This window comes from Thamnophis sirtalis, unplaced genomic scaffold (genome assembly GCF_051295495.1).
Source record: "Thamnophis sirtalis isolate CommonGarterSnake01/CBP01778 unplaced genomic scaffold, rThaSir2_p1.2 scaffold_8, whole genome shotgun sequence".
In the NCBI taxonomy this organism is placed as follows: domain Eukaryota; kingdom Metazoa; phylum Chordata; class Lepidosauria; order Squamata; family Natricidae; genus Thamnophis; species Thamnophis sirtalis.
Window position 1 is genome coordinate 62,653,357 of NW_028261388.1, and position 26,261 is coordinate 62,679,617.

Consider the following 26,261-nt stretch of genomic DNA (forward strand, 5'->3'; position numbering starts at 1 on the left):
ACAAGGGTGCCCGCTCTCCCCACTACTATTTATTATGTCACTAGAGGTCCTTTTAAATCGGATAAGATCAAATCAGGAAATTAGGGGCTTGACCATAAAAAAAGAACAATATAAAGTACAGGCCTTCGCGGATGACATGGTCTTTATCGTGGAAGACCCCTTACTTTCAGGACCGAATTTGATGAAGGACATTGAGAACTTTGGGTGTGTGGCCGGTTTAAAAATAAACAAGGAAAAAACAAAAATGATTATAAAAAATTTCCCCAAAAACCAGATTGGAGAACTAGAGAAAACAATGGAATTAAAAGTAACTAAAAAAATTAAGTATTTAGGGATCTGGCTGTCTGCGAAATGCTCTTCCATAAAAGAAGACAACTATGATAAGTTGTTACAGAATACCCAAAAGGACTTAAAAACCTGGTCAAAACTACAACTATCACTGATGGGAAGAGTCGCAGTAATTAAAATGAACGTTTTGCCAAAAATCCTCTACCTATTTCAAACGGCACCGGTTAAGCTAGGGGAAAAATTTTATAATGATTTGGACAAAATGATTCGAAACTTTATATGGAATGGTAAAAAGCCCAGAATAAAATATATGCACCTGCAGGATAAAAGAACTCAAGGGGGAATGGGATTACCGGAATGGAAAACATATCATCAAGCAGCAACAACTATGTGGATAAAAGAATGGGTAATGTTAGCTAATAAAAGAATCTTAACAATAGAGGGCCATGACCTGCAATACAGTTGGCACAACTACTTATGGTGCGAGGGAAATAAAATCCACAATTATTTTAGTAGTCACCACTTAAGGGGGGTATTGATTAAGGACTGGCTCGAAATTAGAAGGAGATACTACACGCAACTACCTAAATGGATATCTCCGACGGAAGCCCTGATATACCCGAATTTGATAAACTTGGATAAAATTGTTACCTACCAACAGTTGCTAGACGACCAAAACAAACTAAACCCCAGGGAAAATTTGGCTGATAAGGGAATAAACATCGATTGGTGGCCATATCTTCAAATTCAAAACAAACACAAATTCGATCTAGCACAACCCGGCTTCCAGAACAAGAACCAGGAATTAGACAAAATTTTAATTGGACCAGATGAGAAATTAATTTCAAAAATATACAACTGCTTACTGATTCGAAAAATGGAAGCAGAAAGAGTAAAAGAAGTCATGGTAACCTGGGCCCAAAACATCGGCCACACAATAGACCTAGACGACTGGGAAAGAGTCTGGGAATGGAACCTAAAATTGACAAAGTCGACGGCCTATAAAGAAAATATATATAAAATGTTCTACCGCTGGCATCTTCCACCGACAAGACTGGCGAAAACGTCTTCAAAAGTTTCGGCCATATGCTGGAAATGTAAAACAGTGCTGGGCACGTACTACCATATGTGGTGGACGTGTCCGGTAGCCAAAGCATATTGGAAGCAAATACTAGGATGGCTGAATGGAATCTTGTCAATTAAACTATGTCTTAAGCCGGAAACTTTTTTATTAGGGATAATAGATCAAAAAATTTGCAAATCTGACCAATACCTCCTAGTCCATATTCTGACAGCATCAAGGATTGTTTACGCACAGTGCTGGAAGAGTGAAAATGCCCCCACCAACACTATGGTGATGAATAAAATTTTAGGACTAGCAGAAATGAACAGATTGACGATGCGAATTAATGACAAAGAAGATACAGACTTTTATACAGTCTGGGAGAAGCTGTACAAATGGCTTGATGAGTCAGTGAAGACTTAGACATAAAAAGAGATAGCTGACTAACCTAATACGATTAAACCAATAACTCAAATGAACAATATACAACAACTGAGAGATAAGCGAAAGGAGAAATGTATCAGGGGCGAGAACCCACCGTTGAGCAATTTTGTTACACTACAATGTTGGGAAAACTTAAAAAAGCTGATAGGAAATCCGCTATAACTACCTGCATGAAATTAGCGATTAAACTTCATTTTAGATGAGGCGAGAGGACTTATAATCCTTGCCTCTTCAAGCAAGGAAAGGAAAAGAGAACCAGGTTGTCCTCAGCAGAGGAAAATATGCAAATGTAACAAAGGTTAGAAGGGAGGGAAGGAGGACAGTAGGGAAGTCAGGATGGAGAGGAGAAAGGAGAGGAATAGGAAAGGCAGAAGAAGGGGGGAAGGATAAAGAGGAGGAAGAGAAAGAAGAGAAGGGAAAGAAGGTGGGAAGAAAGAAGGAGAGAAGAAAGAGAAGAAACTGGGGGAGGAAGGAGGGAGGGAAGAAGAGAGGGTAGTAAAGAGGGAAAGAGGGAGGGAAAGAAAGAGAGAAGGAGTGTTGAAAGGAAGGAAGGAAGGAGGGAGGAAAGGAGGGAGATTAAGAGAAAAGAAAGGAGGAGGGAAAGAGGAAGGGAAGGAGGGAAGGTATGTGTGAAGGAGGGGGGGATCGAGGGAGGGAAAGGAGGGGGAAGGAAAGGAGGAAAGGAGAAAAGAAAGGAGGGAAGGCAGGGGAGAAGGAAGTAAGGGGGGAGGGAAGAAAAGGGTATGGAAAAGAAGAAATGAGGGAAGAGAAGAGGGAGGGAAGGAATAAGATACCTAACCTTTGATGTTTATAATGATTTGATAGTATGGGAATATCTTGAAATGTAGTTGTATTGTTTTTTACAAGTTATGGATGTTGTATTTTCTTTTTACCAATAAAATCTTTTTTTAAAAATTAAAAAAATAAATAAATAAATTATGATAATGAATATAGTCAAATAAAGGAGAGATAATGGTAACAATGTACAGTGGGGCAAAAAAGTATTTAGTCAGTCACCAATTGTGCAAGTTCTCCCACTTAAAAAGATGAGAGAGGCCTCTAATTGACATCATAGGTAGACCTCAACTATGAGAGACAAAATGAGAAAACAAATCCAGACGATCACATTGTCTGATTTGGAAAGAATTTATTTGCAAATTCTTCATGAATCCATGTTCTAAAAAATTGTTAGGATTGTTATGACAAATCACAAAGTAATTCTGAAGTTAAGAATATTTTTTAAAAATGTCTGTACTATCTTGAAAATCAAAGATGGGCAATAAATAGCCTTCCATTTCCACTTCACCCCAGCCAGCATGACTGATGATGAGCAATAGTGTGATTTTACTCTCACAATATCTGGAGAATGATAAATGAATTAGAGGTCTTCCCCAAAAATAGATATACTTGTCTTCACGTGTAGATGCCTTTTGTCAACAGTAACAGACTAAAATATGTGTTACAGGCATAATCCATTCCTTTTGGACTATAGAAGCACAAAAGGTAAACAGAACAGATTTCACGTATTTGATTGCAAATTGAATGATAAAACATGCAGCTTGTTGAAGAGATCGCACAGGATGGGCCTTCTCCAGGTGCCATCAGCTGGACAATGCCAGCTGGCGACGCCTCGGAGTAGGGCCTTCTCTGTTGCCACTCCGGCCCTATGGAATGAGCTACCCCCAGAGATAGGGACCCTACCCACTCTCATGGCCTTACAAAAAGCCATTAAAACCTGGCTATTCCTGCAGGCCTGGGGCTGTTGACCTCTGGATTGAGGTCCAGCCCCGCTTAGATTGGGTGCATGTTGTGTCTTTTTTAAATTTGTTGTGTTTTATTTGTTTTTTTTTATCTTTCTTAATTTTTGTTTCTGTAAGCCGCCCGGAGTCCTTCAGGATTGGGCGGCCTATAAATTTAATAAACAGTAAATAGTAAACAGAAGCAAACTGATCTGTCAAAGCTGCAGGGAAACATTGGCATCTGTAATTTGATACAGACTTTTTGGGATACAACCTTGTGGGATATGCAATACTTCCTCAGTAGTTTTATTATTGTGATGGCTTTAATTTCAAAACTCAAAGAACATTATACAGTGGATCCATCTTTCAGCTAAGTTGCCTTCAACTTCACAAAGCAAATGAAGTTATTTCCCCCCAGTTGCCTATTTGTACAGTTTGGTGTTTACAAACAAAATGCTGTCTAGTGTAAAGAAAAGCCTAGGTTGTTGTCAATTCTTTTTGTTGCATGAATTCTAACTTCTTCATAAATTTGCATGCTACTTCTCTAAACCAACAGGACCTTCTCACCTTGGGTTGAAGCATGAAGCATTCATCAATTTGATTTTCAAAGTTCCAGGAGTCCAAGGGAATCTCTACTTCTCCCAGAAAACTGTTATGCCCAAATCTGTCATAATGCCAGACAGAAAGTTGTAGAGTACGAGTCTCAAGCTGCGTGTGGCTAATGACATACTATTGAGTGGGGATAAAAAAGGAGCATATTTTTAAGGAAAATATTTTTAGGAACCAGTAAGTGAGAGTATGGAACTTCTAAGTATATCCAAAGATATTAACAGATAATAAATGATGCAATATTTTCCCTTCCTGCAATTCAAATTATGAAGGTGAAATGCATAAAATGCAATTTTTCTCCTGAAAATGTTATATGTCTTAAACTATAGTTCTTCCATCTCCTCCTGTACGTATATTGATTTTACTCATTATTAAAATAAACATTCATTATTAAAATAAACATTCATTATTAAAATAAACATTACTCATTATTAAAATAGAAAATAAAATGGTGATGTTAAATTCTCCAAAAATGGTAAAAGTATTTTTTATTGAGAAAGTTGTTCTTTAAATTCCACAAGTGTTTCACATTTTTTTTTATCTTTCTTGAATTATATAATTTAAAACGCTTTTTAAAAAAAGCAAATAAATAAATAAATGAGAAGTCCTTGATGCTCTCTGAGCTCAGAGAGAACCAAGAACTCTTCATTTCAACCCCAAGCTACAAATATTCTCCTTTAAATAAATAAATGGGAAAAAATGCCCAGGAAGTGCATGGGAGTGTCAGCTTAATGTCTACATTAGGCAAGGTTCTCTAACAAATTATAAAGGAACATACAGACCAACCCCCTGCCCAAGCAGGAGACCCTACACCAGTGATGGTGAACCTTTTTGGCACTGAGTGTCCAAACTGGAATGTGTGTGGATGTGAGAGCACCGGAAACTTGAAAACAGCCAGCTGGCCTGCACATGCCTGTTTTTTGGCCATTTGTGGCCATTTTTTTGGCTGTTTTTTACCCAAAAAATGGCCCCAAAACAGTCTGAAAATGGCCTGTTTTTTGGCTGTCTTCAGGCCATTTTCTGGCCCCTGTGAAGACCAGCCGGAAACCAGAAGAGCAGCTGGCAACAGCACGTGTGCCCACAGAGAGGGCTCTGTGTGCCATCTCTGGCATGAGTGCCATAGGTTTGCCATCATGGCCCTACACCATTTCTGACAGATGGCAGTCTAGTCTCTTCTTGGAAGCCTCCAGTGATGAAGCTCCCATAACTTCTGAATGCAACTTCATGTCGGGGAGCCCTTGGATACTGCAATTAGCAATATGGTTTTGTTGCAAACAAAAATTAGTGTGGTTTTGTTGCAAACAATTTGTGCCAATCAACCATATTTCCTTCTTTAATAATAGAACTGCAGCTCAGTAGATTGGGAATGTTCTCAGGTTCTCAGCAAAGCCTTTGATAGAGTTCCTCATGGTATATATTTTTCTTAATAAAAAGACCATCCATAGTTGTTTGGGAATTGGATGACACAAAAATTTAAATAAGTAAAAAATGGAAAATATGGAGTAGAAGATACTACTGTTAGATGGGCTCAGTTGGCTGAACAATCTCATTTCATCTTGGATAGAAGAATCAAGTGGAATGCCAGAGTGATTGTTATTGACTGTATGCAATTCAAAATGTTTATCAATGACTGAGATGATGGAACTGGATGACACAAGGTTTTCTGGATGATGCAAATATTGGAGAGTGGCTTTAGATGAAACAGAAAGTTCAAAAGTATCTAGACAAAGTGGACTGAAACCAATAGTCACATGGCACATGGATGGGTGATGTCAAGGAAACTCAGGACTGAAGGCTAGAATGGGAAGTTGAAAAACATTCCTGAGGAAAGTAGGAACAAATCACTTACATGCACAAACCAAAAACTAGTTGGACATGTCCATAGAGTCATCAGAAACACAGATCAACTCAAGGACATCTTTACCATGCAGGTACTGTGCAGCCAGTGGTGTGATTCAGCCGGTTCGCACCAGTTCAAGACAACCATTTGTTAACTCTTTGTGTGTAATGTTTTTACAGTGCATCATCGGAATGGTCCTTAGAACTGAGGTTACAAAGTACAAACTGCAGCAATCTGCAGAAAATATTTGTTTGTCAGCCATTCTTTGCTTGCAGTGTGTTTCCCAGGCATGAACAAGTACACGGGATGATGATACAAAGTAAACCTGTAACATTTTACTCATTTGAATGATAACACTTGATTCATTCAGCATGTGAGAGTTCTCATGAATACCAATGATGTAATGACTAACCAATTATTGTGCCTTGGAGACTTGTTAACCAATAATGATATAACACGTAAAGTAGGTGAGAACTAAGAAGCTGCAAACACTATAAGAATGATGTTTCATGATTAATAATTTTGCTGTTGATTCTGCTATCCATGGAATGTTTCATGCTGTTGATTCTGCTATCTATGGAATGCTTTGTTCAATAAACTTCTGTTGGTTCAGCTATCTGTGGGTGGATTACATTATTTCATCTTCAGCCTCGGGACCCTAAATACTACATTTGTGGAGTTCTGCAGACCAGCTAAATAGTCAAGGCTGCCTGCCTCCCAGCCTAACAATTCCAGTAGCTCACACACAGCTCAGACATTCCTGCTCATTTGTAATTAACCAAAGGGAAAGGAAAAGAAAAAGAAGAAATAACAGCATAGCCATTTCGTCAGCAGGAAAATTCTAGCCCCTTTAAAACTCAAGGTGGGGGGGAGGAAATAAAGTGAAAGAGAGGGTTTTTCTTCTTCCATCAGCTAATAGCTCTGGGCAGAGAGCCAATAGCAATTTAACAGATGAATACTTAGTTGCGATAACAAAACCGTGGGAATGCAATCAGCACAGAAACAATAGAAATTTACAGATCATACAGATTAACAGTGTTGGAAGGGACCTTGTAGGTCTACCTTACCTTAAGCATTTCATTGAATTCTGGATCAGTGCTGTTACTTTTGGTTTTTGTCTTTCTTTTGCTCTGGCGAGACTTGTCTGGCAGAAGATATGCTTTGACATAACTACAGAATAAATAATTGATGATTTATCAATTTTGCTAAAAGTTACAATATTGGTATACAAACATGTAGATGTCCATATACAGAAAATTCTTATGTATAACACTGTCAAAATTAAATCACAGACATCAGAAAGGTTATACTTTATACTATACTTGCTCTCTCATGTGTTGTGACACATCAGATATTTTTGTCCATTTTATGTAGCAAGAGTGTACACACACACACTCCCCAAAAGTTATTTGTTACCTACTTCCATGTGCTAACACCAGAAATATGCAGGCAGAAATCTATTGAAACACAGAATTCCATACAAACAATGCAAAGTAGAGGCTGGAGAACTGTTACTCTTCAAAGATTCGATTCACTACAAACTAACATTAAAGAAGCTCTGTGAGGTCCAGCCTATTCTTTGTCTCACAATGACCAACTACATGTAGCTGGGAAAGTCATAATTCCAGACTGGAGAGTGATGATCTTTTCCATTATTTCTTCTCAAGACCCTTGAGAAATATTTTAACAGATTAACATATGACAGGCCAGTCTTTTCTTGAAAGCTTCCAGTGATGAAGCTCCTACAACTTCTCAAGGCAAGCTGTTCCATTGGTTTATTGCTCACACTGTCAGAAAATTTCCCCTTATTTTCAGGTTGAATCTCTCCTTGTTCAGTTTCCATCCATTATTAAGACAAGGCATGCAGCATATTTTTCAGAATGTAATAAATTATCATTGCTAAATGTAGCTTGCAGAAGCCTGTTGGCTGGAACTTTAGGGCTGTGGAAAGTTTCTGCCTTACTACTCAGCCTTTTATTCCTTATCCTCATTCCTTCCTACCATTTGTCCTTAGGCAGGTACAAGAGGCTTCAGTGTACCCAGAATTACTTTCACTTATAGAAAACAAAGAAGGAAGGAAACAATTATACCACAAAAGACTCATAAGAATTTTTCTTTCATTCTCCAGTCTTACTGCACTGAAAGAAATCACTTCCTGAAGAGCCTTCTATTATTTGCAAGAGAATGTGGAAGAAAAGCTATAATCCTCTCATTTTCCCCATCATTTACTTTTTGGGCAGGAGAAGACAGAAAAATCCAGCTTCTTCCTTAAATTGATTGTGTTGTTTTCAGTTATAATTGTAGAGAAAAACAAAAGAACAAAAGAATTGTTCAACTCTGGTTCATTTTTATTGTTACTGAATCACACTACTACACATGCCAGAACAAAATTGCAGAGAATTATGGTCAGCTGATAAGCAGAACTTAAATTTGCATTTTCTAATTGGAAAGTCTTTTGGATAAAAAAAGAGAAGTAAGAATACCAGCACAAGGCATTTAATGGTAAACATGGGTTTTTCATTTCACCAAAATTAAGTCTTTTTCTCCCAGGCATTGTAGCACTGAAGTTATGAAACTGGAAAAATATTCATACCAGTTCACCATCTCCAGATTGATTAATTTTATTATTAAACTTCTATACAGCCCATCTCACCGAGCCAATTCTAGATTTCACTAGAAGCAACTGTAGTTTCTCAAACTTTTCAAGGACTAAAGATGACATTTCTCTTATCTCATTTAAAGTAAAGCTTCAATAAGAAGATGGGAGAAACTCATGCTGTCTTTCACTTTTTTCAAACTCCAATCCAAATGTGAGCATTTGATATTCTGTGGAAAACAAATCTAACAAGCAAACATAACTAGGATAGTAAATAAATAAATAGAACTTTAGTTTAAAAAATGAGATTTGCTTACGGATCTGTTCTTTGTTTCTTTTCATCAGCAATGGCCAAGTTCTTGCATTTTTTTACAAGTATGTTAAGGGCTCCTGTTTTATAGCTGTAGCTAATTTGCAGACAAATTTCACCACTAATATTCACATTTCCATAGTCCCCAGTTTCACTGTAAACACTCATCGTACTGTTAATGCTGGCCTGAAAAACAGAGGGTGACAAAATTGGTTGGTGGCAAAATTCAATCTCAATATCCCATTGAAGAAACATACTCATTTTATTTGTGAAAATGGCAGTTGGACTTACCTGAACTGCATGTTTCGACGAGAAGTGTGGGAGGAGTAACCATCGGGTATTAACCTAATCTGCTTGCCTATTGGAGATTGAGGAAATCTTGGAAACCACACCTCCTGCTGCTCTCGCGGCCACCCAGTTTAACCGAACGTCTGAACGGCATTTGAAAGGAAGCAAAAAGAAACAGCCAACACCAATTCTTCCTAGCCGTTGCTTGAACCTGGACGTGCTCAGGCCCTACTTCACGGCGCGGGGCACCATAACGGGCAGGAAGTGACTCCTCCCACACTTCTCGTCGAAACATGCAGTTCAGGTAAGTCCAACTGCCAGTTTCCGAAGAGAAGGTGTGGGAGGAGTAACCATCGGGACATACCAAAGTTAGTTGTCCTGGGAGGGAATGGACGGGCCTGAGCCCCCCTGCGAGACCAGGACGCCCTGAAGGACCCTCCTGCCGAAGGCGGCGTCCGCGTAGGCGTAGGCGTCCAGTCTGTAGTGTTTAATGAAGGGAGACGGGGAGGCCCAGGCGGCCGCTCGACAAATCTCTTCTAGGGGAGCCTGGGAAGACCAGGCGGCTGAGGTGGCCGCACTTCTAGTGGAGTGCGCTGTGATACCCTGTGGGACCTGAAGACCCCGAGCCTGATAGGCCTGTGAGATGGCCGCTCTGATCCATCTGCTGATGGTGGCTGAGGAGACCTCAGCCCCTCGGGTGGAAGACCAGGCGGCTGAGGTGGCCGCACTTCTAGTGGAGTGCGCTGTGATACCCTGTGGGACCTGAAGACCCCGAGCCTGATAGGCCTGTGAGATGGCCGCTCTGATCCATCTGCTGATGGTGGCTGAGGAGACCTTAGCCCCTCGGGTGGAAGGCTGGAAGGACACGAAGCGTGCCTCTGATCGTTGAAAGGGTGCCATGCGCTTCAGGTAGATGCGTAGGGCTCTTTTAACATCTAACTTATGCCAGGATTTCTCCCTATCCCCGGAGGGATGGGGACAGAAATCCGGAAGGATGATCTCTAACCCTCTGTGGAAGGGGGAGTTGATCTTGGGCATGAAGGAAGGGTCGAGTCTGAGGACGACTGTCAGCACCCCTCCATTAATTAATTAGGAAAGAAAGACCACGAGACTCCATGTGTGGAAATCAAGTGTACTTTTACTAATTAAGAATGATTAAAGGCATAGCGTAGCGAAGTCTGATTATTTAGGCGCGAAAGCGATTGATATATAGAATAGCCCATTCCCCACCCCTTGGCATCACAGGTGCAGTCCAATCATAATTCTTCCAAGTGTCAGGTGTGAGATAACTTCAAAAGGCATCACGACGATGGAATGTCGGTGCCGTTAGTCCTGGCGGGAACACCCACGCATGCGTAGTCCGATCAGCCGGTGAACTCCAGAACCTTCCTCCAGCACAATGAGTAACCCCTCCCAAATACCATGCCCTCCCTCCCCGTTTCATGGCAGCTGAAGCGATAGCAAAGCAGAGGCTGACATCTGGCCATCCCCTGAAAAAAGGCAGTCAAGTCTGGAAAACGAGAAAACACAAACAAATAGACGAACAACAAAACACAAAAGAGAGAAAAAAGGGGGGGGGGGAGAAAATCAAGGTTTGTCAGGATAAGTAGCATAAAACTTCCGAAGCAGGCGGGGGGCACGAACATGGGATTTGTCAACCCATTCCGTATGAGAAGGAGGAAAATGCTTCCAAGCCACTAAGTATTGGATGCGATTACGCCGCCTGCGGGAGTCCAGTATTTCGCGAACTTCAAAGTGTTGTTCACCATCAATCAACAAGGGAGCGGGAGGAGGGTCATCAGGCGGACGTAAAGAAGAAACACAAACAGGTTTAATGAAGTTAACGTGGAACACGGGATGAACACGGTTGAGATGCTTAGGCAGCTGCAATCGAACGGAAACAGGATTGATGATCTTGATGATGGGAAATGGACCAACATATTTAGGTCCTAATTTTTTGGACTTTTGGGTGGTCTGAAGGAATTTCATGGACAAGTAAACCAGGTCACCCTCCCGGTACTGATAAGGTTGCGCACGCTTCTTATCAGCCTGTTTTTTATGAGCACGATGTGCAGCATCTCAAGACAGCGGTGGTAAGACCCCTCCTGAAGAAGCCGTCTCTGGATCCAGCTGTTCTTAATAACTATCGTCCAGTCTCCAACCTCCCCTTTGTAGGGAAGGTTGTTGAGAAGGTGGTGGCTCTCCAGCTTCAGCGTACCTTGGAGGAAGCTAACTATCTTGACCCCTTCCAGTCTGGCTTCAGACCCGGTTACAGCACAGAAACCGCTTTGGTCGCATTGACTGATGATCTCTGGAGAGCTAGGGATGGAGGCCATGCTTCCATCCCAGTTCTCCTGGACCTCTCAGCGGCTTTCGATACCATCGACCATGGTATCCTTCTGCGACGACTGCGGGAGATAGGGGTGGGCGGCACTGTCTTGCAGTGGTTCTCCTCCTATCTCTCGGACAGGCCGCAGTCGGTGTTGGTGGGGGGGCAGAGATCGTCCCTGAGGCCCCTAACTTATGGGGTGCCGCAGGGGTCGGTCCTATCCCCCCTACTATTTAACATTTACATGAAACCGCTGGGCGAGATCATCCGAAGGCACGGGATAAAATACCACCAATATGCGGACGATACACAGTTGTATCTGTCCGCCCCGTGCCAACTCAATGAAGTGGTGGACATGATGAACCGGGGTCTGGATGCCGTTAAAGACTGGATGAGAGCAAACAAGCTGATACTCAACCCAGACAAGACCGAGTGGCTGTTGTGTTTCCCTCCCAAAAATTTGACCAACATACCATCACTCAGGCTGGGGGGACAAAACTTACACCCCTCAGAAAGGGCCCGCAACTTGGGAGTCCTCCTGGATTCACAGCTAACTTTTGACCACCATCTCTCAGCTGTGACCAGGGGGGCATTTGCCCAGGTTCGCCTGGTGCGCCAGTTGCGGCCCTACCTGAATCGGGAGGCCCTCACAACAGTCACTCGAGCCCTTGTGATCTCCAGGCTGGAATACTGTAATGTGCTCTACATGGGGCTGCCCTTGAAGAGCATCCGAAGACTTCAGCTAGTCCAGAATGCGGCCGCGCGAGTGATCGTTGGCGCACCACGGTTCGCCCACATAACACCGATCCTCCGTGAGCTGCACTGGCTACCTGTTGATCTCCGGGTGCACTTCAAGGTCCTACTCACCACCTATAAAGCGCTCCATGGTAGTGGATCTGGCTATTTGAGAGACCGCCTTCTGCCAATTACCTCCCTGCGTCCCATCAGATCGCATAGAGTTGGCCTCCTCCGTATTCCATCCGCCAGTCAGTGCCGACTGGCGACTACTCGGAGGAGAGCCTTCTCTGTTGCGGCTCCGACACTATGGAACAATCTCCCCATGGAGATTCGTACCCTCACCACCGTCCAGGCCTTCCGCACAGCCCTCAAGAACTGGCTAGCCCGTCAGGCCTGGGGATAATCTTATTTTTGCCCCTCCCGAATGCTGAGTGAATGTTGAGTTTTACTGTCTAATTTATTTTGTGCACATTTCTTTTTTGTATTGTCCTACACTCCCCTTCCTTTTTTGATTGTAAGCCGCCCTGAGTCCCCTCAGGGAAAAGGGCGGCCTATAAATAAATCTAACTACAACTACAACTACTACAGCATCTAAAGTAGCAAGAGTCAAAGGCCAAATATGGCTCAGACGTTCGCTCCACTCAGCGACGGAAGAAACTTGCGGCTGGTCACGAGGCAACTCAGGAATAGGAACAATATCTTGACCAAAGACAACCCGAAAAGGGGTGAACCCAGTGCTGGTATGCACAGAATTATTGTAGGCTACCTCAGCATGCGGTAGCAAGTCAAACCAATCATCTTGCTGATAATTGATGAAACAACGTAAATATTGTTCCAGCACAGAATTAATCCTCTCACAAGCCCCATTAGTCTGAGGATGGTGGGCGGAGCTAAGGCCCTGGGCGGAGCCAATGTGTTTAAGAAACTCCTTCCAGAAAGTTGAGGTGAATTGGACACCTCTATCGGAAACAATGCGATCAGGCACTCCATGCAAACGGTAAACGTGGGAAATGAAGAGTTTAGCCAGTGCCTTAGCAGAAGGAATTTTGTGGCACGGGATAAAATGAACTTGTTTGGAAAATAAGTCCGTAACAACCCAAATGACAGTGTGCCCCTGGCTCTCGGGAAGCTCGACAATGAAGTCCATCGAAATTTCTTTCCAAGGGGCGACAGGTTGGGCTACAGATTGGAGTAGGCCGTGTGGTTTTCCAGGTGCCCTTTTAGCGGCAGCACAAACCGGACAACTGGCAACATAAAGTTCAATGTCTTTCTTCAAAGAAGGCCACCAAAATTGTCTCTTCACTAGATGCAAAGTCTTTACGAACCCAAAGTGACCCGCCAATTTGGAATCGTGAGCTCGTTGGAGGACGACAAGACGAAGAGAGGTGGGGACATAAAGCTTGGCGCCGATCCACGGTAAATCGTCCCTCATCATGCACTCATCCTGATGCTTTTGGAACCAGTCATCCTGGGGAAGGGTGTGTTTGAGGTCAGAGAGGAAATCCTGAGGCACCTCTACTTTTGAGCGTGCTTGCTGGCGAGTGACCACCGGAGCCGCCAAGCTGGATGTGGGAACAATGGGCTGAACAATACTCAGTTTAGAACAGTTGTATTGAGGGAGTCTGGACAAAGCATCAGCCATGAAATTTTTTCCCCCAGGCATGTACTTGAGTGTGAAATTGAAACGGTTGAAATGTTGGGCCCAACGCATCTGCTTAGGAGATAGATGGCGTGGGGTCCTCAAAGCCTCCAAATTCTTGTGGACAGTCCACACCTCAAACGGGTGCTTAGCGCCTTCCAGAAAATGGCGCCACGTGGTGAGAGCCCATCGGACTGCAAAAGCCTCCTTCTCCCAAACGGCCCAACGTCTCTCAGTGTCCGTGAGCTTGCGGGAGGTGTAAGCGCAAGGTTGCAAATTACCTTGGTCGTTGGCTTGCAGCAAGACGGCCCCAACAGCGACCTCACTGGCATCAGCTTGGACGACGAAAGACTTGTCCATGTCGGGATGCTTCAGGACAGGTTCCGCAGCAAAGAGGCGTTTTAGTTTCTCGAAGGCAGCTTGGCATTCCATGGTCCAATCCAGTGGTTTACTAGGCTTAGGTTTAGGCCCACCTTTGGACTTTAACAAATTCGTGATAGGAAGCGCAATTTTGGCAAAAGAAGGAATGAACTGACGGTAGAAATTAGCAAAACCCAAAATTTTTTGCAATTGTCTGCGTGTTCGGGGCGCCTCCCACTCAGTGACCGCTTTCACCTTCCCAGGGTCCATCTCAATGCCGGCGGGAGAGATGCGATATCCTAGGTAGTCAATCTTCGCCTGGTGAAATTCACACTTGGACAATTTGGCATACAGTTCAGCGGCTTTGAGTTTTTTCAACACAGTGCGAACTAAGGCGACGTGTTTGTCATATGTCTGAGTATAGATAAGGATATCGTCCAAATATACGATAACGCCCTTGTAAAGGTGGTCGTGCAAGATCTCATTAATTAATTGCATGAAAACAGCAGGCGCCCCCTGCAGGCCAAAAGGCATGACCCAGAACTGGAAGCAACCAAGAGGGCAGTTAAACGCAGTTTTCCATTCATCTCCCTCCTTTATACGGACTCTATAATATGCTTCTCTGAGGTCCAGTTTAGTGAAAATGCGGCCCTTTCCCAATTGGGCTAACATGTCCTTCATCAATGGCAGCGAGTAGAGGTTTTGGGCCGAGATCCCATTAAGATTCTTGAAATTAACACACAATCTCAGGGAGCCATCTTTCTTCTCTCTGAATAATACAGGGGCAGCTACCTTTGGGCGCGCAGGCTCAATGAAACCCCGTTCCAAATTTTTAGCGATGAATTTTCTCATTTCCTCCATCTCCCTAGGCGACATGGAATAAATTTGGGGCTTTGGAAGCTTGACGCTGGGCAAAATGTCGATTGAGCAATCAGTAGGCCTGTGGGGCGGAAGTTTATCTGAAGATTGTTCACTAAAAACTCCTCTCATGTCCCAATACACTTTTGGAATTTTTTCCTCTCCTTCAATCCTCTCCTGCCCTCTGGTGGCCAAGTCAGAACTGCAGCTAAGAGGCTCTGAGGAAGCGCCCTCCCCCTCCGGAGGTGTCTTCGTGCGAATGCGCAGCCAACCTTCCCTCCAATTTATGCGAGGGTTCCATTTCCGGAGCCAAGGGAGGCCTAAAATGAGGGGCCTATCCATCCCGGGAGCCACAATAAAGGAGATTAGTTCGGTGTGGGAGCCCATTTTCATCTCTAGGGGTTCAGTATAGAAATGGGTGCCCCCCCCTGCTATGGACCCATCTATCTGGCAAAAGACAATAGGGGTTTTCAAAGTTTTTAACTTGAGGCCTAGCTTCTCCACCATAGCAGGATTGATCATTGAGCAGGAACAGCCTGAGTCAAGGAGGGCGGGAAGGCGTTCTGACACCCCATCGGGCGGAATCCTTAATTCTATTGGGATTAGCATGGGGCCTTTGTTTGAACTCACCCAGCGAGGCGAGGCGTCGTCATCGGAGTCATCAGAGGAGCTGGTGGGGTCGTCAGCTTCTCCCTCCAGGGCCTGTCCGAAACGCAGGGTGGTGGTGGTGGAATCCACAGCAAATGCGGCTCCTTTTTTCTTTATGTCTGGGGCCTTGCTGGACCTCCCCTCACTCTTGGCAGGGGTTGAGGTGGCCGTGGGAAGCTTAGCGCGGCATTCTGGTGCGCGATGGCCTCCCTTTCCACAACAAAAGCATGTGAATGGTTTATCTTTTCCTGTGGGGCCTCCTCTCCCTTCGCTTCTCACTCCGAAAGGGGGTTTGCAGGTTGGGGGGGAAGATCTCGCTGCTTTTTCTCTTTCCTTCTCCCTCTCTTCCTTTGCACATCGGAGTCTAATTAAATCAAGTTCAATGTCAGCTGCGTTTTCAAACCAAACTGCAAGGCGCTTAGGAAGGTGGCGATTAACACATTGTTGATAAATGTCTTCATCCAAGCCCAAGCAAATTTATCCAAAAGGGCTTCCTCACTCCATCCTCTCATATAATTACAAAGGTGTTGAAACTCCTGAATGTACTGAGTCACCGGTCTATCTCCCTGTGTGAGGGTCATAAATTTCAGTTTACCACGTTTCTCAGTCAGGGGGTCATCAAATCGTCTCTTGAACGCATCCATAAACGCATTAAAATTCCTCAGGAGGGGGGAGTTGGTCTGATGCAAACCCATCCACCAGTCAGCGGCCTCGTCTTCCAAAGCAAGCAATATCATCCGCACTCTCATGGCGTCTGATTCAAAATCGGGCCCATAAATTTCCATGAAGTTATAAACTTGCATAATGAAAAACCCCAGCTTCTTAGGATTTCCATCATACTTTACAGTTAGGGGGGGGGAATTTAGCCATTCTGCGTCTTCTGGGGGGTGGGGCCCCTGGCCTGGCAGCACCCCTGGCTAGGGGGGGTGAATCTGCCCGTGGGTTTTCTTGCTCCCACCCCCTCTCGGCCTCTTCTCCCTCCCCGAATCTTTGCCCAGAGTACCTCTGTTCCAAGGTTTCAGGCTGATCTCTTTCCCGGGGTCTTCGTTTGGCCCCCACTTCAAACGGCCTCTCCTGATGTTTCCGTCTGGTAACACCAGCATCCCAGTTTGCACTATCTTCTCTTTGTCCCACAGACAAGGACCAACAGGGGGGGGGGTCGCAGGGCCCATTATTTCCAGCTCAGCCAACTTCTCGGGTAATAATAAATCAGTGGTGTCTTTTTCAATTACTCCATCGCTAGCATGCGAAGACATTTTCTCTGTTTCTTCTTCTTATAGTTTTCACCCCCCACGGAAGGTTTTATTCTCCTGGTAGGGTGTTGATGAGACTTCGCTAACTGTCAGCACCCCTCCATTAATTAATTAGGAAAGAAAGACCACGAGACTCCATGTGTGGAAATCAAGTGTACTTTTACTAATTAAGAATGATTAAAGGCATAGCGTAGCGAAGTCTGATTATTTAGGCGCGAAAGCGATTGATATATAGAATAGCCCATTCCCCACCCCTTGGCATCACAGGTGCAGTCCAATCATAATTCTTCCAAGTGTCAGGTGTGAGATAACTTCAAAAGGCATCACGACGATGGAATGTCGGTGCCGTTAGGCCTGGCGGGAACACCCACGCATGCGTAGTCCGATCAGCCGGTGAACTCCAGAACCTTCCTCCAGCACAATGAGTAACCCCTCCCAAATACCATGCCCTCCCTCCCCGTTTCATGGCAGCTGAAGCGATAGCAAAGCAGAGGCTGACATCCGACCCTGTTATCTAGGAAGGTGCAGAGGTCTGCTCTGCTGGAAAGGGTGTTAATCTCTGAGACCCTTCTGGCTGAAGTGATGGCTACCAGAAAAACGACCTTAAGGGTCAGAAGCTGGAGGGAAACTTCTTTCAGAGGCTCGAACGGAGCCTCCGTTAGGGCCTGGAGGACCATGGGAAGATCCCAGGAGGGGAATCGATGGACCACTGAGGGTTTCAGATTCGTCGCCCCCTTGAGAAAACGCCTAAGAACCGGGTGTTGAGATAAGGGGGGAGCTTTCACCCCCCCCCCCTAGGACGGTGGAAAGAGCGGAAACCTGACGCCTAAGGGTGCTGGTGGCGAGGCCCTTCTAGTGACCTTCCTGGAGGAAGTCAAGAACCTGCGGAACCGAGGCAGTCGTAGGACAGATGTCTTTACCCCGGCACCAGTCTGAGAAAGCCACCCACAAGGCATTGTAGATGCGGGTGGTGGATTGTCTCCGGGATGCCTCTACCACCTTGATGACCTCCTTGGAGAACTGAGCTTGTCTCAGTTGTTCCCGCTCAAGCGCCAGACGGTCAGATGGAGCCACTCCAGGTCTGGGTGCTCTAGGGATCCCTGGTGAAGCGCCACCTCCCCTGCTGGTATCCTCCAGAGAGGAGCTGTGGACAGGTCCACCAGATCTGCCAGCCAGGGGCAGCGCGGCCAAAATGGAGCTACCATTATCAGATCTGCCCTCTCCGCTACCACCCTCCTCAGAACCCCGGGGATGAGGGGAAGGGGGGGAAAGGCGTAGAGAAGACCTGGTGGCCAGCTGCAGTGTAGGGCGTCCGTGTCCATGGCTCCTGGGGTCGGGAACCTCGACACGAACTCCGGTAGCTGGGCGTTGTGCAGCGTCGCAAACAGGTCCACCGCTTTGATGGACACCAGGTGTTTCTCCGCCCAGTGACCCAGACGCAGCGCCTCGTCATGGAGAGCTTTGGAGTGGGTGCCTCCTTGTCTGTTCACGTGTGCCTTGGCCGCTACGTTGTCTGTCAGGACTAGGACGTGTTGACCTCTGACCATGTCCTTGAAGTGTTGGAGGGCCAGGTGGATGGCCCTGAGCTCCAACCAGTTGATGTTGTGCCTTAGATCTGTTGGAGTCCACCGACCTTGGGCGATCTGGTTCTCCAGGTGGGCCCCCCAGCCGAAGAGGCTTGCGTTGGTGGTGAGCATCATCCTTGGTGGATCTCTGAAGAGGCAGCCTCTGTTCAGAGCTGGAGACAGCCACCAGCGGAAGGATAGCAGCACTTGGGGTGATACTCGGATCTTGAAGGTCGCGTCGCTCGTCCCGGCCTTCTGATGTGGTAGCAGGAACCACTGGAGCTCCCTGGCGTGCAGTCGGGCCCAAGGGATGATCCCTATGCACGAGATAAACTTCCCCAGGAGCCTGGAAAGAAGAACTACAGGGACAGAGCGTGACTTGTGAACCTCATGAATCATCTTAACGATGCTGTCTTTGCGATCCTGAGAGAGAAAAAAACCTCCCCCGCTACGGAGTCGATAATGGACCCTAAGTGAAGCAGCCTGGTGGAGGGCACGAGGTGGCTCTTCTCCAGGTTAATGGAGAACCCCAGGGATCTGAGAGTGTCGATGGTAGTATTCAGATCTCTAGCAGCCGAGGCAGAGGACCTGGCCAAGACGAGGATGTCGTCTAGGTAGCAAAATAAACGGACAGGGAGGGAACGTAGGTGACCCGCAGCTGCAGCTAGTACCTTGGTGAAGGTTCTGGGAGCTGAGGCCAACCCGAAAGGCAGGGCCCTGTATTGGAAATGGTTCCCCTCATGGGAGTACCTCAGGAATTTACGGTGTTCCGGGGCGATCCTGATATGCAGGTATGCCTCTGTAAGGTCGATGGAGGCAAGGAAGTCGCCCGGCCGGATGCCCTCCAGGATGGATTTCAGAGAAGCCATTTTAAATTTACGGTATACCACCCTGGAGTTGAGTAACTTTAGGTCCAGGATGGCTCTCCAACCCCAGGAGCTTTTGGGCACTAGGAAGAGGTTTGAATAAAATCCTGACCCTTTTTCCCCCTCTGGGACCCTCTCGATGTCCCTGATGTCAAGGAGATGTTTAATGGTCTTGGCCTTAAGGGCCCTCTTGTTTGGGTCTGAGGAGGAGGTGAAGGTGTGGAACCTACTGGGGGGAAGGGAGCGGAACTCCAGACGAAGCCCGAGCCTTACCGTCTGGAGAACCCACTCATCCAATGTGATACGCTCCCAGGCATCCGCAAACATGGAGAGGCAACCGCCGATGGGGTGATCCGGGGACGGATCACTTGAATCTGCGGAAAGGGTGACCACCTCCTCCACGAAAGGGCCGCTTCCCTTGGTGTTGGCCCCTAAATCTGTTCTGAAATTGCCTATCCCCCTGCCTTTGAAATCTGGGGTTTTGGTACCTCTGGCCTTGGCTGTCTCCTTCAGGTGGTCTGTAGGAGGTCCTCCTAGGGTACGGTGCATGGCGAAAATCCGACTGCTTGTTCGTTGACGGGAGGATCTTCTGCTTGTTTTTATCCTCCACAAGGAGAGGATCCAGCGCCGTCCCGAATAACTTGTCCCCGGTGTAGTCTGCGCCGGTTAGGTGCCACTTCATCCGGGATTCCGCCTGCCAGTGACGTAGCCAGAGTAGTCGCCTAGAAGCAACTGAGGAAGACATAGCTCATGACGCATACTTTACCGCATCCAAGGTGGCGTCCGCCGAGAATTGCGTTGCCGCAAGCATCTTGGAGATGTCCTGCAGGAGTCGCACTTCAGATGCGCGGGTCCTATCCCTCAATTGCTCCAGCCACGGGACCGTGGACCTATTAAAAAAGGAGGCAGAGGCGGCCGCCCTGATAGCCCAGGTGATGGCCTGGAACGTCTTGCGCAGAACAATGTCTGCCCTCTTATCCTCAGGCTTGAGGCAATTAGCGGTGTCTCCTGCTACGACCATTGAAGAAGATGCCAAGGTTGCCACCGGGTTATCCACTTCAGGAACCTGCAAGGCTTGGGCAAAGGCTTGGTTAAGATTATAAAATTTTCTTTCATTCCCCCCTGGAGTGGGAAAAGACCCTGGCTTCACCCATTGTGATTTGAACATTTCTGGGGTGGGAATTTCCGCCTTAGCTATGGGGGGCCTATGAAAGGGCCCCTTCTTCCTCTTGCTTTTGCCCTTGCCCGAGGACTCAGTTGCTGGCTTAGGATCCGGAGGTGGATCCAGATCAGCTGTGGCTACTGCCTTGCGTAAAAGGGAGCTGAATAAGGAGGGGGGGGAAAGGCCAGCTACGGTGGAATCCTCCTCCGCCTGGGGGTCTTCATCCTCCGAAAAACCCACATCCTTTAGTTCTCCTTCCTCGAGGTCGGACACCTCACTAGCCATGGATGGGGATGGAGACCTGGCTTCCCTTGCAGCCGAGGTGCTAGGGCAATTGCTCTGTCCTCTGGGGGGCTCCTGGGGGGCCCTGCTCCTGGGAGCCTGTGGCTGCTGAGTTAAGCTAGAAGCCATAACCTGGGCCAGAGCTCTGGCAAACATGTCCTGGAAGCTGCTGGTTAGATCAGGCAGCGCAGGCTGAAGCTCTGGTGGTTGGGAATATTCCCTGGGTTCAGGGGATAGGGGTGCTAGGCGAGGCCGGGCTGGACTGGCTGCTCTGTGGCCAAATGGATCCGCTCTCGAATCCAGTAAGGGAGCAGGAGAGAGAGGAGGAGAAAGAGAGCTGTGCCTTCTCAGAGATCCCCCTGGAGAGGCTGGGGATGGTGATCTGCGTTCAGCTCGGGCAGAAGCCCTGCGTGGGGAGCGTGATCTGGGGGGAGAAGGGCTGATGGTCGCCCTGTACTCCCTGGCCGAGGCCCTGGTTGCTCTGGCCTCCTTCCTGGGGGATGGATTCTTGGGAGCCCTGGCTTTGTCCCTCCTAGATGGGGATCTGCCTCTGGGGGGAGTCGCTCTAGAGGGCCCTTCCTCTGGATCCGCACCCCCCGGGGCTCTGGGTCTAGAGTTTTTGCTCCTAGTCACCTCCGCCATTACTCATGGTTCATTGCTCACCCACGTGTTCCTTCTGCAGCTGGCTGTAAATGAATTCCCTTCCTAGGGATAGGATCCGCCGCTCCCTGTTTGATTGCGGGCTCCGCTGCCGGCAGGCAAGGCCCTGAATTCTCCCCCTGGATCACCGGCGGGGCAGAGCAGAAAGAAAGCCTCTTCTGGCTTCCTACGGCCTTGTGAGCGCTTTCGGCGTCGGAACGCTGTTTACGCGCTCCCACGTGCTCCTAAGATGGCGACGATCCAAAATGGCGACTGCTGGAGCTGTCGGGAGTCTCCTTTCTCCGCTGGAACCCTCTTCACAGTCCTGGAAGGGTTCTGGGTTCTCCAGCCTTCCTGGACTCCTCCGATCGTCGCCTGGAGGTTTCTCTGCGATCCTGGGCCTTCCTGGGGCTTCCACCCCCTTTGGAACGATCGGGCGGCCCCGCAGGACTCTGCGTGCACGCGCTGGCAAGCCGAGGCTTGTATAAGTGGCGTGGAGCACAGCAGAAGGCAGGTGAGATCGCTTTAAGTTAAAAATCCTTGCTGAAGCTTTGCTGAAAGTAAGAAACTCCTGAATTTCGGATAGAAGGGAGAGAGGAAAAAACACTCCGTTCAGGCCGAGATTGAGGTTAAACTGGGTGGCCGCGGGAGCAGCAGGAGGTGTGGTTTTCAAGATTTCCTCAATCTCCAATAGGCAAGCAGATTAGGTTAATACCCGATGGTTACTCCTCCCACACCTTCTCTTCGGAAACTAGCTTAAATTGTCTTACACAATTCTCACATATATGCACATCTGTAAAATTAAGGTCAGAGATTATCCTAAACTCATCTGATAAACCCATGGATGGAGACTTCAGCACCTAGTTTAATATTTTAACTCCAAAATAATTACTTATGTTTTTAATTAACTTCCTTAACTGATATATGTTGTGGTATATCTTACCTTCAGCAAAACATTTGAACAAGTACAGTTAATCCTCGATTTAAGAATAATCTGTTTAGTAACTGGTATGACAGTGCTGAAAAAAGTGATTTATGACTGATCCTCAAACTTACAACACTGCAATATCCTCAACCATCTAATCAAAATTCAGGCATTTGGAAATCTTATTGTATTTACAACAGGCAGGATTCTAGCATCACATGACCACCTTTTGCAACTTTCTTAGCCAGCTTCTGACAAGCAAAGTCAATTTGGGATTCTATATTTGCTTAAGCAGTAGTGGCAAAAAAGGTTGTAAAATCAGATGAAATTTATTTAACAACTGACTTGCTTGGTGATGGTAGTTCTGGTCCCAATTGTGGTCATAAGATGAGGACTACCTGTATCCATGACATGCAAATTAGCACACTGTGATCTGGTTGACACTCATAAGAATGAAATATATAGCTGGCCTGAAAATCAGTAATGACCCCTAATCAAATTAAATAGTATCAAGTGATATCAAAAGGATCAGTCCCAAATCCCCTACAATTCAAAATTTTCACTAATTATTTGGATTAAGAGGTGGAAAGAATATCTATCATATTTCAAAATGATAAAAAATGGGTGAAATAGCTAACAGCAAGAAGAGAGAAGTTATATTAAAAATAACACTGAAGATTGGAGAAATGAACTGAATATAACAGAACAAAATGTAAAAGAGAACAGTGTGATGATCTTCATTTCAGACACATAAATCAAATGCAGGATTATAGGAAAGAAGATACCTGACTTATCAAAAATCATTGTAATAAAAGATTTATTATCACTAGTTGATTGGAAATGATAGTTGTATAATAGAGTGGCAAATTGGGCAAGTGCAATGCTATGTACTTGCATCCACAGTAATATCATTTTCAACTCACAAGAAGTGATTGTTGCCTTCTACTTCAACAATTTCAGTCCGAACATCACACTTTAATAAGGATTTAGAGAAGCTGTAGCTGACCAATAAAAGTGCAATGAAGATTGTCAGGGAATTAGAAACAAACCACATAAAGAGAAATTGAAAAACTTTTGTTTAGCTTTGAGAAAATATGGTTAAAGGGGGATATAAAGCACCCTTCAAATACCTGGAAGGATGCCACACATCACAAGGGCCCTACCATTCCAGAATGTAGGATACAGAATAATAGACTTAAGTGACAGGAACACAGATTTTGTTTGCATAATAGGAGAGAGGAAAAGCTTAGTTTGATATTACTCAGAGTTAGTTAGATCCCCTTCACATTTTCACACAAAGGCTAGACAGCCTGAAGCTTTAATTCAATGAATAGGAGGTTGAACTTGAAAGCCCAAATGGTCTATTACAATCTATGATTCTATGTTCTCTTCCATTCAAATAATCTGAATAGATAGAAAAAATACTTCTCCATATAAGTTTTTTTTTTTTTACAAAATAGCAATTCTCACATTTAAGGATATGGTGATGTTACTGTTAGCCAGTGACTTAATGGAGGAATTATTATCAATGAACAGACATTTATTTTTGCTATTTATATATGTAGAAATGAAACAGGAACAGATATGAGCTCTTGCATGCATCAGAAAAGTAAGAGAACTTACAGTATCACCATCTGCTTCTGGAACATTTAAGTAGTTCCATTTCTTTTCAGAATTTGAAGGAGAATTCTTTATGAGGGAGGCAAAAGGCAGAGGAAAGAAGAGCATTATGTTAGTACCAATAGGGATATAGAAATTCAACAAACATTTTGAGAAAGTAAAATGGATAAAGAAAAGATGTTGTGACACTAGAAATATAACAACCAAACACTGTATGGAGAAAAGTGATTAGTAAATAACTCCCATTTATAGAGATAGAAATACAAGAAATTATGTTATCTCTCCAATGATGAATTTAACCTTAGGCTGCGCACTTATTTTCCTTTTGCAGTATTATAGAAATATTTGGATAAAAACATTTTGTTATCAGAAGGCAGATGTCTATCTGCCCACATACCAGCACTTTGTAGCTAATGTATTATAATCAATCATTTAAAATCCCTTAGAATATAAGATACTTAAATGCTGTAAATACTATAGCAATTACACTACCTGCTAGTTGCCAACAAATAATTTACTTGCCAAGCATCAAGTGAAATTATCCAAAATTTGGTGTAGTAGTTAAGGTACTTGACTGGAAGGTGGGAAATTGAATTTTAGTCCTTCCAGAAGAATTAAAACTAGCTATCTGACTTGGACTGGACATTCTTTCTCAGTCTAACCAACTTCATAGGTGACTGTTGTGAGGAAAAGAGGAAGCAGAACTATATACACTGCCTTGAGGAGTGTATAAAGGAGGGATATTTAATAATAATGACAACAACATAATAGTGCTACCTTGAATGTTAAACTGTTATTTGCTTAATATGTGAAATGTATAATCTTCTTTCTAGCACAAAAGGAAAATAATGATTGGGTCCTGATTTCATCCCCTTGATGAACTAGGCTCTACCCTATGTCTTCCTGAAACATGGGACTAATTCTTATAAACTTCAACAACATAACTGAAAGATCTTTTAATCCCCAGTTATAAATAAACAAGCAAAAACGCTGTGGCAGCAAGACTACCAGTGCCTGCGCCAACAAGTCACTCGCCAGCTGATCACTCTCTTGGACAGCCCTCCGGGAAGGAAACAGAGCAGCATGCAGTGAAGACAGTGACTGGAGCGACAGGCGAGGAGGCAGCTGTGGCAGTGGGACTTCTGGAGACAATTCTGAACAGCTGCTCACCAGTTGATCACTTCCCTGCATAGGCCTCCAGTTGGGATGCACAAGGCCCTGAAGCATGCCGCAGGTTGGGAGGTTGTGCTGCTGCTGCCGTATGTGTGAGGAGGCCGCCACTGAGGTCTACTGGATGTTGGTTGCCTGGTGGGAGTGTCTGGTCAGCCGGAGGGTGTGGTCCCTGGACTATAAAGTACTCTGGGAGGCAAGCGCTGACTTTGCAAAGGACTGTGTTTCCTACTCATTGTGTACCAAGGCTCTGGCCTACTTTTAAGGATTAAAGTCTGGGTTACTAAATTTCTCGGTTGCCTGTGTGTGTTTGCTTTGGTTCTAACTCAGTCCGGCCTTGGACCTTTGAGAGAAAGTCAGTGCTGTTCATTTCCAATTGTTCCTATTGTTGTCTTCCACAGCCGTTAGGGTTGACCAGATAGGAGAAAGGAAACCAGTGCAATGGCTGAAGGTACGGTGGCTGAGGTGGAGCCTGCTGTGGTGGAGGATGTGTGGCAAGGCCCCATATGGCCACCAGGGTATTGACCCTATTGCAGGCTTCATTTGACAGGAACCCTGACCACATAGCCTTGTTTCTGAGTCAAGCCATTAGCCATTTAAAGTGGTATACCCAGTTGTACCCCTCACAGTGGGCAATGGTGATGGCCATGACGGTGGTGTTGGAAGATGAGGCTGCTGAATGGATAGCAGACTTTCACAGTGAGCATGCCTGGGAGTTGGAGAATGAGGGTCTTTTCATGGAGGCACTACGAGTCTGGTTTGAGGATGGGTCCCACGTGCAATGGGCAGAAGGAGAGCTCCCATATTTGAAGCAGAGGAGCCAGTCAGTGGTTGAGTGTGTCTGGGAGTTCCACCGGGTCACTGGTAACTGAGAGCCTGTCTGGAAAGGTTGTTGATCTGTCAGTTCAGGGTGGGGTTGCACCACAATGTCGGCTAGGCCTGTGTTTACCGGGGTATTCTGCATCAGCTGCAAGAGTGGTTTCAGGCAGTCATTGACTTGAATGCTGGGTTATGGGACTTCTGTCCCAAG

At 45.6% G+C, this 26,261-nt stretch overlaps 1 protein-coding gene across 5 annotated transcripts in view; it reads right to left on the minus strand.

Moving 5' to 3' along the window:
• Positions 1 to 26,261, minus strand: part of SYTL5 (synaptotagmin like 5) — a 173,846-nt gene that overhangs the window by 32,719 nt on the left and 114,866 nt on the right. For all 5 annotated transcript variants that reach the window (XM_087721796.1, XM_087721797.1, XM_087721799.1 and 2 more), the window contains exons 10-13: positions 24,065 to 24,130; positions 8,897 to 9,075; positions 7,051 to 7,153; positions 4,102 to 4,263 (exon numbers count right to left, since the gene is read on the minus strand). In XM_087721796.1, the coding sequence (XP_087577922.1) occupies positions 4,102 to 4,263; positions 7,051 to 7,153; positions 8,897 to 9,075; positions 24,065 to 24,130 (510 nt within the window). The remainder of the gene's footprint in view (positions 1 to 4,101; positions 4,264 to 7,050; positions 7,154 to 8,896; positions 9,076 to 24,064; positions 24,131 to 26,261) is intronic.